The sequence below is a fragment of the Ochotona princeps genome, chromosome 1 (genome assembly GCF_030435755.1).
Source record: "Ochotona princeps isolate mOchPri1 chromosome 1, mOchPri1.hap1, whole genome shotgun sequence".
In the NCBI taxonomy this organism is placed as follows: domain Eukaryota; kingdom Metazoa; phylum Chordata; class Mammalia; order Lagomorpha; family Ochotonidae; genus Ochotona; species Ochotona princeps.
Genome location: NC_080832.1, coordinates 113,983,602 through 113,999,194, shown reverse-complemented (window position 1 = coordinate 113,999,194; position 15,593 = coordinate 113,983,602). Strand labels below are relative to the sequence as shown.

At 52.6% G+C, this 15,593-nt stretch overlaps 1 protein-coding gene across 2 annotated transcripts; it reads right to left on the bottom strand.

The window, feature by feature from the left end:
• Positions 1-5,878: 5,878 nt before the first annotated feature.
• On the bottom strand, positions 5,879-14,515 carry TAP2 (transporter 2, ATP binding cassette subfamily B member). 2 transcript variants are annotated; one of them, XM_058664815.1, is made up of 12 exons: positions 14,402-14,515; positions 13,496-13,996; positions 13,299-13,413; positions 12,201-12,331; positions 11,794-11,999; positions 10,352-10,549; positions 10,061-10,189; positions 8,048-8,236; positions 7,795-7,968; positions 7,498-7,657; positions 7,036-7,172; positions 5,879-6,334 (listed from the first exon to the last, which is right to left on the bottom strand). In XM_058664815.1, the coding sequence occupies exons 1-12, from the start codon at positions 14,415-14,417 to the stop codon at positions 6,149-6,151; spliced, it is 2,142 nt and encodes a 713-aa protein (XP_058520798.1). In that variant the 5' UTR covers positions 14,418-14,515; the 3' UTR covers positions 5,879-6,148. The 2 variants fall into 2 exon arrangements, with proteins under 2 accessions (XP_058520798.1, XP_058520806.1); XM_058664823.1 differs by having other exon boundaries at positions 14,426-14,443.
• Between the last annotated feature and the right edge of the window lie 1,078 nt (positions 14,516-15,593).

The following is a 15,593-nucleotide window of genomic DNA, read 5'->3' as shown; positions in this document are numbered from 1 at the left end:
AATAAGGGGGGTGGTCCCCTTACCAGACAGCTACTCCCACTGGTGAGCGTGGGCTGGGATGGGGGCAGAACAGACTAAGCAGGGCTACAACACCTGTGTGCCTCATGTGGACTAGATCAGGGAAAACCCAGGCTGGGCGGATTATTCCTACTGGTGCAAGCATAAATTAGAGTGGGTGAGGGTTGTTTGGGCTTAGCCACAGCATCAGCTGGCAGAAGCTGGCACTGGGGGCTAATTCTGTCAAGTCAAACCACAGAACCACCCGAAGAGTGCATAAACCGGGATTGAGAGAGACCCGGGAGGAAAATAGTGGTCTCCTCTCTCTTGGGTTACTACTCCCAAGGGAGGGCATGAAAACTAAGACAGGGGCTGGGGTGGCTAGACAGAGAGGCGCTCAACAACATCCATGAGGGCTGGATAGTTGAGCTGGTTAGATGGAACTAAGCTTTAATACCCACTGACAAGTACGAGAGCCAAATGGGATGTGGGACAGACTGGACTAGTCTGCTACACATACTGGCACACCAGGGTAGGGGACGGGCCTGGTGGGGGTTGTGAGTTGCTCCAACGAGGCTGCAGCTCCCACTGGTTGATGTGAGGGCCGAGTGTGTGCTGGGCAGAACCAGGCTGGATTGCAACACCCATTGGTTCCAGTGGAAGTCGGGACTGAAAACAGAACCAACCCAGCAACTGCAACCACCAGCTGATCATGGTGATGGACTGTGCCGGGCCCTGTGCTTGCTAGAACATACAAGAATCTGGTCTGGGAATACCTCAAAGTTTCTTTGGGGATCTCCCCAATCGAAATGCTGGACTCAGAACCCTAACCATGAAAAGACAGAAGACAGAACAAGTCAATCAACCATCTCAGCTATATGTTGGCAGCGAAATACTGGGCAAATGAAGACTCTCTGATGGACTATGTCAATCAGTGGATTCTTCAACAACCTCATCGTGCTTGGATTGGCGAAACTGGCAGCGATTCATAACTGGTGAACTATTAAAACCACTTGAGCAAGGATCTCAGAGCATGCCCCACATCCGGGACTTGGGGTGGGTGGGAAACTGGGTGGGGCTTCTCCCTCAATGTCCCCCTTTACCTCCGATACATGAAGGAAACAATATGGAAATAATAGTCTTACCCACTTCCCTATAGCCCTTGAACCTTTTTACCGTAATTAACTATGTAAAGATTGTCAAAAATATAATTTAAAATGATTTTAAAATTGATATTATAATGTTTGGATACATAAAAGAAACCAAATTGTAGTTTCATCTAGGAAGAGTTTATGATAAAGTTAGTATTTGATACAAATGACATAACAGAGACTTAGAGAATATGGACAATCTAATATATGAAGATTACAGAACAGAAATAAACAGTGAAACCAAAAGGTTAACTGGAATGTCTTTAAAGTTGCTGGTATACACAACAAATAAAAACCTTCACACTGCTTCACTGAGTGGAGGAAGGATGCAAAAATGTTTTTCTTGATTCTTCACTTTTTTAAAGAAAAATGTTTTGATGCATACGTAGAGCGTGGTTATCACGGGAGTTGACGGAATGACTTGGGAATTTTGAGTCACGCTGAGATGCCCTACACTGAAGTAGTAACAGCAAATCGTAAATCAGAGGCTTACTCTATTTCAACAGACCAAATCCCCCATACAGGGTCTCAGGTTTCCTCTTAAATCCCATTTGTACCTCTCACCAGGACAGCAGTTCCCAAGCACACAAGGAATAGAGTGAGGAGACTAAAGATGAGCCACACAGGCTGTGTTCCAACGGCTGGGAACAGGAGTCAGAGGAGCTGAAACAGACCTGGCTAACGTTATAGCCACGCCCCTCTCCTTCGCACCTCAGTAAATGTACTCTGGGCACTGTTGTCAGTCAGAACAGTGACATGAAACAAGTACACCGTGACTCCACTTCTCGCCCACAAAACTGGCAAACTATAAGGGATCTGTGTTCTGAGAATATGAGGAAGCAGATAAACTCACACTGCTGCTGGGAGTATAAATCAATGCAAAATTGAGAGTCAGCTGTGCAATGTCTCTCAATATTAATAAAGTATCTATTAGGCTCAGTAACTCTCCCTTTAGGACTTCGTCCCATCTTTGTCCATGAGCAGTCTAAAGTCCGTACAGCACACCTCTGACAATGGTGAAAGATTTTCAATAACCTAACAACCCACCAGGAAAAGGAAGTAAGTTTCATGAAATACGGTATTTCTATAAAATAGAATATTGCACAGTCAAGTATTTTAACTTCAACAGTAAAGTTTAGGGGGCTGGTGTTGGGCTCTGGTGAGTTAAGCAGCCACTTGAAATGCTGATATCCCTTATCTGAGTGTGTTTGAGTCTCAGCTACTCTGTTTCCAATCCCAGCTCTCTGTTAATGTACCTGATAAGGCAGCCAAAGATGACCCAAGTACTTGGTCCCTTCACTCTGGGAAGCAAGAGTAGAGATCCAGCTCTTCCCTGACAGCCATGGCCACTGTGGCCATTTGGGAAGTGAACCAGTAAACAGAAGATATTCTCTCTCTCTCTCTCTCTCTCTCTCTCTCTCTCTCTCTCTCTTCCCCCCCCCCCTTTTCAAACACACACACACATACACACACACACTTTTTAAAAAATAAATTTCAGAAGAGTAGAGTTACAGAGTTTCTACTTCCAAAAATAGGGAGATGATACATATATATGTATATATATACATATATATATATATGTATCATATATATAAAATAAATGTTAAGTTTTTTCCAGAAAGACAAACATAAAGGATGCTTGCCAAACCATGGGCTAGGATGAAGTTGAGTTTTTCCAAGTCTTTTCTGTGAGCATTTTTGTCTTTTGAATTTTAAACTACATTCATCTATTTTCTATGTAAATAAATTGATACATTGTATATTGAACAAGTAGAATAGTGGGGAGACAAGTGGATACAGAGAATCTACATGAGAGTTAGGAAAATCTGGGCAAATCCTGCTTTTCCTAGCTGTGTTATCTAGGCAACTTAATAAATATTTCTAAAACTCTATCTTCTGTTTCTTATAATCAAGGTACCTACCTCACAGTATTATCTGGATGACAAAGAAATAAGGCGTCTGTCAGGCATTTACCACATCACTAGCCCCCATGGATGTTCATTATTCCAATTCGTAGCATTCTATGAAGCGCTATGTTCGCAGCAGGACCACGACAGGACCACTAGATGGCGTCAGAGTCCTTTAACTCACTCAGAAACAAAATGCAAGGGAGATGTGTTTCCCTCATTCCTAGGTCTGTCCTCAACATCCTGACAACTCCTGCCATACAGGTGCCCTATGGACACCCCAGAGGCCATCCCCCCGGGGCAGGGACCCAAAGAACTTGATACTTGTGTTGTTTTCACTTGAAGCAGGGTTGGGGAAAGATACTTTGACTTCCCTAAGCTTTTCTCTCTCAATTCAAGTCTTCATTTACAGGAGGGGGCAGCATGGCTGGCTAGCTGAGCAACACCCCAATGGTGACCAGCAGAAGAGGAAGCCATGGCACAGGGAAATCCAATTATGAATGATGACAGGACAGGAAGGGTGAACTCTGGGGCAGAGGAATGACTGGTAGCAATGGCTACCAGACTGCCCCCCGCCCCGCAACAACAGCCTTGCCAAGATCGCTCTGCAGGTTGAATCCTTTGATGACCAGGGAACATTGCCCTGTGTCTTGGGGAGTTTCCCTCCTGAGATTATTAAGTCTGGGGGTCCCTACAGCTCTAAGGCTCCTCTGCCTCTTCCTGCACTGCGTCTGGGGACTTGACAGCTCCATGCTGTAGCTGCCTTTTTGCACGACTGCAGGCCGGGCACTCTACCTGTAAGGATGTGACTGCTACCTTATTTACAAGACACCTCCCAGGCTTAGAGAATTAAGATCTCCGAACCATCCGAGGCTGTCTTACATCAATGTCTGCCGAGGGCTCCAGCTTGTACAAAGCTGGAAGGGGCAGGAATGATTATTTCCATTTTACAACCAGAAAAAGCACATTTTGTGGGAAGGAGGAAGAATGATGCCAGGCATCTCCATGCGCTCACTTCAGCCCCTCAGTGAGATCTTGAAGGTGGGTGGGTGTGGGGCAGCAGGGGCAGCAACAACAGGATGAGGCAGAGGCTGGTCTGTGACAGTCCCTGCTGGCACCTCCCCTTGTTCCCAGCAGCCGCCAGGCAGAACAACACCTCTACAGCAGTGGTTGTAGAGAGTCATCGCTGGCACTGGAAAGAACCCGCCATTTCCCGGAATGCCAAAGTTTCTCTTTCCTAGAATGGCAGTCAGTCCTGCCCAGCAACCAGTGACATTTGCAACATTGTATCCTCAATGGTTGGCATGAGTGGGAAGGACTGGAATGTTTTCACATAATTTGTCTTCTGTGAATGTGGGCCCTTGAGCCAGGCAGAAAATAAAGACACATAGCCATCCCCTGGAGAGCTCGGGGCCTTGTGGAAGGATAAGAAAGGGGAAAGGCTGTGAGTAGGATGTAATAAGGGCTGTGCTAAACTGTTCTTGGGACGGGCACTGTCTTCAGACAATAAGGAAGATCGAAACCCTAAGTCTTGAACTTGTGGAAAATCAGAAGGGTTGGGATAGGGGTTGGCCAAGGAGGCACAATGGTACCCAGGGGGCAGGAGGCTGTGGCTGCACCTGCTTGCCACAGGGAAGGACAGACAGGAGGCCTGGGAAACTATGTTCTGCAAAGATCAGAGCAGGATGGGACAGGAGCACCTGACATGGTTTACAGAAGTGACATCATCCTATGTGCCTTCTAGAAAGAAAAAAGAGTTTGTGAAGAGCAGCTGGAGCAGGGAGTCCACGCAGAGAAACTTCTCTGGGGAAGAGATCATTTGGACAATGAGTGAAGGCTGGACCAGAGAACCACAGGGAGCCTCAGAACCGCAGGGGGCCACAGCAGCAGGCAATGTCTAGCACTAAATGTGAGTCACATCCGCGACCAGGACACGCAGGGACATTTCTGGGTTCAGAGTGGGGATTCTGAACTCAGGCTTGAATTCAAGCCCCGCCTCCACCACTGGGGAACCCTGGCCGTCACTGATTGAGAATCTGATCCACCGTCTGCAAAGTGGAGTCGGTGACCTCAGAGGGCTGCAGGTAAGCACATAAAGTGGTAGACTATGAAAAATGGCCATCACAGTTACCACTCATACCACTCACATTAAAACTGTGAATGGTATGGTAGCTCCATCTATCTTAATAACAACATTATACCCAGGAAGGGTTCTCTAACAGGTCATACCCCAGCTGCTCCCAACATCAGGCCTTGGTGGCACTGCAAGGTGGCCTCAGGAATATTTATATCACACAGGAAATTCGGATCTCAAAGAACAGATAAAGGATTGGCAGGCTTGGGCCCGGCGGCGTGGCCTAGCGGCTTAAGTCCTCGCCTTGAAAGCCCCGGGATCCCATATGGGCGCCGGTTCTAATCCCGGCAGCTCCACTTCCCATCCAGCTCCCTGCTTGTGGCCTGGGAAAGCAGTCGAGGACAGCCCAAAGCCTTGGGACCCTGCACCCGTGAGGGAGACCCAGAAGAGGTTCCTGGTTCCTGGCATCAGATCAGTGCGCACCGGCCGTTGCAGCTCACTTGGGGAGTGAATCATCGAACGGAAGATCTTCCTCTCTGTCTCTCCTCCTCTCTGTATATCTGACTTTGTAATAAAATAAATAAATCTTTAAAAAACAAACAAAAGAAAGGATTGGCAGGCTGACCAGCAAAAGAGCCATATGGCTACCTCTGGGAAGTGAAACAACAGGCAATTCTACTTTTTCTTTTTGTATTTATCTGTATTTTCACGAAATACATATTTGTTAGCATACACATATTAATGGAACAATTTTAAATATATTTATTATGCCACAACACACAGTTCTGAATCCAACAACTTCTGTTCCCCAAGGAAATAAGGTCTACAGACCCAGAGAGCACACATCCCATCCCCTCTGGCCTCCTCCACCCCACCAAAGCACACAGGGTCCACACCTCCGTTCTGCCACAGCTCCCAGGCATACCCACCCAGGGCTCAGCACCAGGGAAAAGCAACGCAGGAGCCACTGTGGGTCACAGGTCACGAGGTGGCACCAAGAAGAGCCAGGCTTCCCGGGCTCAGTCCTGCAGCTGCTGCTGTAGCTGCACCAGGCGCGAGTAGAGGTCCTGGCCCTCCCGGAGCTGCGCCTGCTCCTGCAGCTGCCCCTGCTTCAGCACCAGGATCTGGTTGGCGTTCTGTAGTGTCTGCAGCCTATGGGCGATCACCAGCACTGTTCGGTTACCACGGGATCTCCAGTCCTGCAGCTGGAGGGAGAGGACATGCAGGCTTCAGGGAGGTGGGACTGTCACAGGCCCTGGCCACAGTCCGAGCAAGACTCAGCTCCGGAACTCACACAGATGCCCCATCCCTCAAACCATAAATGAATGGAACCAGCGGGGTAGAACTAACCCAGCTGTAGTGCTTAGGAGGTGGGCCCTGTGACAGGTCCTTAGGACACCAGGTGTACACTCAGAAGGGGGTGGTTGCAAAGCCCCCATCTCGACCCCTCCTCTCTGCATGGCTCGGCCATGACCAGCTCCAGTCTCACCTAAGGGCCAACCAACGTGGCCACCGGATCTCAGCCTGTGCACCTCTGAGCCATGAACCTAACTAATCCTCTTTCATCCTTGGTTGTCTTAGTTGTTATGGTGATGGGAAACAGCCTACTACACCACCACAAGTGAGCTCTTGGGACCCAGGGGGATGAAAGGCACAACAGGGGATGTGGGGAAGGGTACTGGACCGAAGGGCACCACCTCCTCTCTGGGCTGTGGGGGAAAGATGGGGGGTCCATGGAGCCTTCAAGGGTGCCCTCACACTTCCTTATTCTCCACTCCAGTACCTGGACCCAGGAAGGAACAGACCCCAGCCACCTGCTTCCCACAGAGGGACACTGGCCCTCCACCCCCACCTCACATACACAGCCTTCACACATGGCCCCCGGCCCCCCGGCCCCAGCACTCACAGCCTTCTCGCACTGGACATCCAGGGCACTGGTAGCCTCGTCCAGGATGAGAATCTGCGGGTCCCGCACCAGGGCCCGGGCAATGGCCAGGCGCTGCTTCTGCCCCACTGCCAGCTGACTCCCTCTCTCCCCAACATCTGAAGAGATTGGGGGACCAGTGACCATGGCAACAGTCCTCACACACCCCTAACCCCAGGAGGAACAGGCGCTCTGGGGGGACCCACCATCTGGATCAGCCAGCAAGGAGGAGGGCCAGGTGGGAGGGGACTCAATGGGGCGGGGCCCATACGGCTCTGCTCCCTGGACACCAAGACCCCCAAGCAAGACAGAGAGGCCCGAGAACTCAGGGCGCCAGGGATGGCAGGGAGAGAGCAAGCCACACGGACACCGCCCTCACTCCCCAGAGCATGCCCCACCTGCCCCTGGGACCCAAGGAGCAGGCTCGCTGTCTGCGCACCATACCTGTGAAGATACCCCGCTCCATCTCCATAACGAAGCCGTCAGCACAGGCATCCCGGAGGGCAGCCATCACCTCGTCGTCGCTGCAGCTAGCCAGCCCATAGGCGACATTGTCCCTCACGGAACCGGAGAACAGCACAGGCTCCTGGCCAACCACTGCCACCTGTAGTAGGGGCGGCAGCAAAGGATCAGTGTAAGCCTCTCGCAGGGACCCTCCCGGCCCCGTGCCTACCGACAAGCCCCGAGGATGCCCCCGCAGGTCTCCTAGGCCACCTCTCCCTCTTCTCACGGCCCACCCACCTGGCTGTGCAGGTAGTGGTGCTCATAGGCCGATAGGGGCTCCCCGTCCAGCAGCAGGAGCCCCCCAGTGGGCTGGTACAGGTTTTGCAGCAGCGCAGCCACTGTGCTCTTCCCGGACCCATTGGGTCCCACCAAGGCGGTCATTTCACCAGGGCGGAGGGTGAAAGTCAGCCCCTGGAGAACCAGGCAAGGGTTAAGGGCCTGCTTTCTTCCCCAGGGGCCAGGTTCCCTCCCTGTGGCCTCCCTCAGGCACCTGCAGGACAGGTTTGTCAGGGCGATTGGGATAGGCAAAGGAGACATCTTGGAATTCCACGGTCCCCCGCAGCGTAGGAGGAGCCAGCGTCCCTGTTGGGGGTAGATCTGGCTGCCGGTCCAGGTAGCGAAACACCTTCTCCGCAGCTCCCACGTTGCTCAGCATATCCCCACACATGTACACCAGCGTCTGCAAGAAAGGAGCGGGCCCAGTCTACCCAACCATGCCTCCTCCAGGAGCCAGCCCCCACCTGCCCAGCCATCACTCATTCTTTACCCTTGGCCATGAACTCCGGACATTCTAAGGGCTGTGGGGACACCCAGCACTCCAATCCACAAATGAGAAGATCACAGCCCTCCCCTCCACTCCACATCCCACCACAGAGCATCACTTCTGCTCCAGGCCTCTCCCACAACGGCTGTGTGTTCTTTGCACACGACACTGACAGCATGACTACACACAGCCCCATGGTTTTTGCAGATGCACAGCACTAACGAGCATGAACACACACCCTGCCTAACTCATCTCTGGACAATGCCAGAGTCTTGCCCCCCGCAGCTCTGACGAGGAAGTGGCTCCAAACACTGAACATCGAGGGCTGATGCGGCCATGGAGACATCCAGGCCGGGACAGAGGAAGAACACGCCACCCAGGAAGACCTGGACCTAACCACCTTCTCCAGGTACCTGACAACTGACAAGCCGGGCAGCCACAGAGCAGCCTATGAAATAACACTTTAGGAGTAGGTTTTAAGAGCCTAGCGCTTGCGGCACCACAAGCTTGGAGTCTCACATACTGGGAATCCCATCCCTAACTCAGAACTCCAGCCTCCTGCTAATGCACACACCCAGAGGCCACCCTAAATGCTCAGTACTCCCTGCGCTCTCCATGTGGCAGACCTGGGCTGCATTCCCCAATCCCAGCTTCCCTCAATGCCTACCACCCAGACCAGCCGTTATGGCACTTGAGAGGTGATCATCAGATGGGAGCTCTCTCTCTCTTTATCCCCCCCATTAAATAAATAAATGATAAGTAATTAAGACCACAAGGATTCAGTCAACAGAATCTAAATCATAAAAAGTAACACTCTTGGGCCTGGTGGTGTGGCCTAGCAGCTAAAGTCCTCGCCTTGAACGCACCAGGATCCCATATGGACGCTGGTTCTAATCCCAGCAGCTCCACTTCCCATCCAGCTCCCTGCTTATGGCCTGGGAAAGCAGTCAAGGACAGCCCAATGCATTGGGACCCTGCACTCGCGTGGGAGACCTGGAAGAGGTTCCTGGTTCCCAGCTTCAGATCGGCACAGCCTTGCGGCCACTTGGGGAGTGAATCATCGGATGGAAGATCTTCCTCTCTGTCTCTCCTCCTCTCTGTATATCTTACTTTGTAATATAAATAAATAAATCTTTTTTTAAAAAAAATAACATTCTACAGAATAAGCTATTTCTTCAACAAACAAAATGCAATAGGCAAATGTTTATAGAAAAACAAGGAGAAGGAGGAGGGGAGAAAGAGAAAAGGACAGATTTAAAAGACTTATCAGCTAATCACAATGTGTGGACCCTATTTGAATCCTGGCCCAAGGAACTATAACACAGAGCAGACAGGCGGAAATTGGACCACTGGCTGTATCAGGTGAGTTTAAAAAAATATTGTTCGTTTTTCCAGCATGAGCAAATGGATTTGTGGTCATCTGCCTAAGATGTATATGTTTTAGAGACACATTCTAGAATAGTTATGCATGAAAATGTATGCTTTCTCAGCTTTACTTCAAAATAATTTGGGTAGGAGGAAGCAGGGGGAGGGAACTACAGATCAAGCAAACTTGATCATGAATTTAAAAACCATTACAGCAAGGGATAATCTCATGCAGGTCTCTTCTTCCTGGGACATTAGTTTGAAATTCTCCATGAGAAAACTGGTTGGAATTTTTTGTGCTATTTAATATTTTGAAGAGACTTAGGAGACCAGAAGAAAAGAGTCCCACCCAAGTATGGTACACAGGTCACTCACATGCACGTAGCTGCCCACATCCTCCTGGTAGAGCAGGAAGGACAGCAGCCCTCCCCGGGTGAGCTCGCCCGCCAGGATCTGCTGCAGCCCACAGCGCAGCATCAGCACCTGCATGCCCAGGTGCAGCACCTGGGACGAGACAACGATGAGCTGAGATGGGGCTCCACATCCTGCCTCCTCCTGTCCCCACCGGTCTGCAAGGGACCCCAGGCCCAGCTCCGGGTGCCCACCCAAGCCTTCCCTGACCACTCTGGGGTCCCTCCCTACATCATTGCCACTCCACCACCTCACCCTCCGCAGGAGCAGGTAGAGGGCTCGCTCCAGGTCCCGACGCCACCACAGCTGCCGGCATCTTTCCAGGGCCTCCTTGTAGCGACAGACCTCATGGTCCTCGGCCCCAAAACTGCGCACAGTCTTCAGCCCACCCACGGCCTCCCGCACCACTTGGCCCGCCTTCGCTACTGCGTCCTGGATCTCCAACAGCACTGCCTGGAAAAGGGAGACAGCAGAGATGAGAGTGGATTGGGGAGCAGAAGGCGGCAAGTTCAAGCCTCACTCCAGCCCCTGGGGTGCTCCGCCCATCTATCTAAAGGCAGCAAACTCCTTGCTTTTCTCTTCAATAAGAACTAGTACAACCGCAAGGCGGTTCCTCTAAAACCCTCAACATGACCAATCACCCAGCACTAAACTCTACATCCGTATCTAAAGATGCAGTCAGTACACCAAAGATGAAGTCAGCCCTCCCATGCTCATGGTAGGACAGTTCACAGGACGAGCCAAGGACTCAACCTAAATGGCCATCAGTGGAAGAATGGATAAAGGAAATGTGAATGCATAATGCAATACTATCCATCCTTAAGAAAGAATGCAATTTAGGGACAGGCATTGGGCTTAATGTTTAAGCCACAGGTTAGGGCGCCCACATCACCCACCACAGTCCTGGGTTCAATTCCTGTCTCTGGCTCCTAACTCCAGCTTCCTGCCAATGCACACCCTGGGAGGTAGCAGATGAGGGCTGAGGTCTTTGAGTCCCTGACACCGTCACAGGAGACACAGAGCAAACTCCTGGCTCTTGGCTTTGGCCAGGCCCAGCCCCACTCCATGCGGACCTTTGGGGAGTTAACCAGAAGGTGGAAGCTCTCTTTATCCCTCTCAAATAAGTGAACATTTTATAAAAAGAACAAAATCCTGACATTTACAGTAAAATGGGTGAAATTAGAGATCACTATGTTATATAGAATACACCAGACACAGAAGGAGCTTTCTAAACTCTAATCACGCTGTAACAGTGATGGCTAGAGACTGGAAGGGCGTGAAAGGGGAGAAAGAGTGACTGGATAACAATATAAAACACAGCAGAGAGAAGCTGCAAGTTCTAGTTCTCACTTGAACTGAAGGGGGCAGGGCAGAGACGAGAGATCCCATCCACTGCCCTCCCCCACAAATGCCCAAGACACCAAGAGCCAGGAACTCAATTCAGATCGCCAACATGGCTGGGAGGAACCCAATTATCCTCCCAGAAAAATGGCCCCCGCACATGTTTTCAGGGGAGCCACAGGCCTTCGGAGCTGGCAGAGGACTGGATAAACAAGGTGAGGTCTATGCATACAACATCCCTTCCACTCAGCACCAAAGCAACAACGTCTCTTTCCACAGCAGACCCTCTGGCTACAAACATGGATGTCCCCTCACCACCAAGCTTTGCTCCTGCCCCAGGACTCCCCATCAAGTACCTGATGGCGGCTGGTGTACACCTTCTCTGCTGCTATGGTCAGGGGTACATGGAGCAGAGAGAGGAGGGTCAGCCGGGGCGACACGCGCAGCATGAAGCCGTAGAGCCCCAACACTTTGACCAAGCTTCGTAGGAGCACGTTGGCGTTGAGCGGCAGCCAGCGGCTCATCAGCAAGGTGTCAGAGCTCAGCCGGGAGTTCAGCTCTCCTGGAGAGACGAGCAAGAGCAGCGGATCAGGAACCACCATGAGTGCCCTTCTGCCCATCCCCTCGCACAGGTGGGCAGGGGCTGTAACCCTCATCCCCAGCCTGTTCCAGAAGATAGACCAGGAGCTCCAGGCCCTGGCAACCAGGTGAAAACAGGCTAGTAATGGCCAGGGGCCTCCCAGGCCCCACCTCCAGGCCCCACCTGTCTTAGTCTCCTGGAAGAAGCCCAGGTCCTGGCGCAGCAGGGAGGAGAAGAGCTGCTCTCGGATCCGCAGGTTGATTCTGGACATGGTGAAGGTGAAGAAGCCTCCTCGACAGCCTGCACACAGCGAGCTGTGGGGGTGAGTGGAGTGGGGCAGTCAGGGGCAGTGCAGAGAGGTGGAGGGGGCACAGGGGGTGAGGTACAGGGGGCAGAAGACAGAGTCCAGGAGAAGGGAGAGCAGCCACAAAGGGCAATGGAGAAAGAAAGGATGGGGGCAGGAGATGAGGCACGGGCAGGGACAGAGGAAGAAGAGAAGATAAACCATGGCATGGCATGTACCATCTCACAAGAACGCATCAGGACCGTGCTGTGCCCAGACACAGGGAGGCCGGCAAGACACCAGCAAAACAACCAGCCCGGTGCTTGCGTCCGAGCTGGCCTCCCGTCACTGCCACTGCCCTGGGCTCTCCTCCCCTGCTCCTCATGGCCACCAGGCTTGACGATGGGAACTGCAGCAAAGACCCCTTCCCTCCCCTACCTTGCATCCTCCATCTGTGGGGAAAAAGGATAAAAGCCTAAAAGCAGGTACTCTGTGAGCTGCTGATACAAATGCAGCTGTGACGTGCAAGCAGCTGTTGTTATCATCAGAAGTGACACTCTGAGGGACTGGGTGCTGGCACTCAAAGTGAGGAGAGAGTAGAAGACGGAGCGGCAGGTGGGTGCCGGGCCCACCACTGCCGCTACCTGGCAGTTCTGTGAAGTGGAATAAACAGAGGGGTGTGCCCACCCAGTGGCCAGGAGGGAGCATGATGTGGGATGGGTTCTGGGTACAGGAAGGTTGGGGGCAGTGAGAATATCAGGCAGCTAGGCTTGCAGGACTGAGCATGGCAGGGACATGGAGATCTGGATGTGACGTGAACGTCAGTGATATTGAACAGACACGTGAGGGAGGGAATGGATGGATGGATAAATGTAAGGTGAATTAACACATGAGTGCATATTTTAACTAGTTGTGCCTGAACGGTTCTGAAGCTACATTAGGGAAGTGAGGGCTCGTAGAAGTGGGTCTAGCCTGCAGGCACACTTCCCTTTACCTACCTGCCCACAGAGAAGAGGCACATGAAGAAAATGGCACTGGCAAAGGCCTCAGCGTCAAAATCGTTCCCCAGGATGTCAACCACACGCCCAGAATAGTGAGGGATTAAGGTCTCACCTGCAAGAGGCATGATGCGCTATAATTGGTTTTGCAAAAGGTTTTCTCCTATCTCCAGCCCCACACATCCGTCCCCACTCACCCAAAACGGCCAACACCAGGAAGAAGAAGGCGGCGGCCAGGAAGGGCAGGTCTGGCCTGGACAGCTTCAGCAACCTCCACATCAGAGCTCGGCTGTTCTCTTGGCCCTGTGCCTTCTCCCCGGCTCCTGGGGCGCTCAACACGGCCCACACGGCCCAACTCAGCCCGGTTGCCCCGTACCCTACCAGCAGCCAGCTCCAGGACGCCGAGGCCACTCGGACTGGAGGCGTGCTCACGGCCCCTGCCACCAAGGCTCTCAGCGAGAGAAACAGCGGGGTGGCCAGGCCAAGCGGGGACAGCAAAGGTCCCACCAACCTCAGCAGCCCTCCCAGCTTTAGCAACCCCCATAGTCCTCCAAGCCGCACAGCTCCTTCCAGCCAAAGTCCAGGGAGTCCTTGGGGCAGCAGAGCCCCCACGGTCCCCCGAAGCAGCCAGAGTAAGGCCAAGTCCACTAGCAGCAAAGAGGCCCAGGGTCTCAGGTCCGGGAAGGGCATGGCGCGACCTAGAGGCAGAAGGTGAGCTCTCGGGGAGCTGATAACGGGTCTTCAGGCTTCTGCAGGTGCCCGCCTGTGCTCGCCCCGTCCAGGCACTCCTGGCTGGCTCCAGCCTTGCCCCCGCAGGCTCTGGTACCCCAGGGCCCGTAGCGCGCACCTCCCGCATAGGCGGTGCTCAGGCTCACACTTTAGTGGGGAAAGTCCTCCAGACCCTGCCCAACCCGCTCCAGAGACTTCAGAAGTCCCATCTTACCTTCACCCGCATCTCCCCACTACCACAACATTACACACGCGTGCGCACACACACACACACACACACACACACACACACACACACACATTTTCCCGAGAGCACAGGAGTCCAAGCAGGGGCGTGGGATGAGAAACAAGTTAAGACGTCTCTGTTAGCATACCAGTTTCTGTCCGCATCAACTCACCAGCGACGGCGGCGGCCCTGGAGCCTTGGGGCCCGAGGACTGAGTTCTGAAGCCGCTGCCTCGAGCTCAGCCTCTTTCCCCACCCGGCCGCCCCCTACGCCTGGCAGCGAGGCCTCCCCGGGCGCGCCTGGCTTTCGCTTTCGCTTCCCATCCCTGCTCCCGCTGGGCTTCAGCGGCCACGCGGGGGCGCGCGAGACCAGAGTGCGCTGCACCTGCGTGCCCGGCGTCCCTGGATCTCTCCGAAAAGTACAATCGCCTGTGGTAAAGCTGTGGTATGGATTGGCATGTTCTTTAGTTGGAGAAACACTGAATTTGCTCAAGTGTACCATCTCAAGCTCCAAAGTTGCTTTAAGAAGTGTCCTCTTGGCTTCTTGCAAGTTTAGGTTTTAAGATATTGGAGTAAAAACAACCATACTCTGAGGTCCCAGCCGCTGTCACGTGGCCAAAGGGTCTCTCCACTTACAGGCTGTGAAAATAGGGGTGCCCTGGGCTTCCCAGCCGCCCCGCTGAGCCCGGCACATGCTCAGACACCTCTCCGCTGGCACTCCATGTTCCCACCAGAGTGCCTTGGGCACAAGAGGGGAGAGCCCAGCGCTGCATTTGGTTTCCTGGTGAATTTATCCCGGATTATACCAATAATCAGATTTCTACAGACCCTGCCTGACCCAAAGCCACCTATAAAATATACAAATTCATTGATTCTACAGATTCTAAGAGTGACTCTTCAGGTTGAACCTATTTCGAAAAGAAGGAGGAGAAGGTGAAGACGGAGAAGGTGGTCCTCAAAGGGAGGCTCGCCGAAATGCCAGCCCACTGCTGAGATGTGATCAGTGCGCCCCCAGTGAGTCAGTTTACGTTTAAAGGTCTAAAGTAGGGGAGCACTAGCGTTTTTCTAACCCTGTACATTCTGGGATTTTAAAGATCTCACCCCCTTGGGAGCCAATGTTGTAGTGTAGGGAGTAAAGCTGCTGACTGTGGCCCTGGCACCACACAGGCACCAGTTCTGAGCGCTGGCTGCTCTGCTTCTGGTTTAGCTGCCTGCTAGTGTACCTTGGAAAGCAGCAGGAGGTGGCCCAAGTGCCACATGGCAGACCCGAATGAAGTGTGGCCGTTAGGGCCACTGGGGAGTGAACCAGCAGACAGAAGATCTCTGTGTGTGTCTCTGTGT

What these genes read in the sequence shown, in the direction of transcription:
- TAP2 (XM_058664815.1), bottom strand. An exon ending in CCTGGTGTTGGCCGTTTTGG is followed by an intron (nt 13,414 to 13,495) that starts GTGAGTGGGGAC and finishes TGCCTCTTGCAG; the next exon opens with GTGAGACCTTAATCCCTCAC. An exon ending in CTGACAAACCTGTCCTGCAG is followed by an intron (nt 7,969 to 8,047) that starts GTGCCTGAGGGA and finishes CTGGTTCTCCAG; the next exon opens with GGGCTGACTTTCACCCTCCG.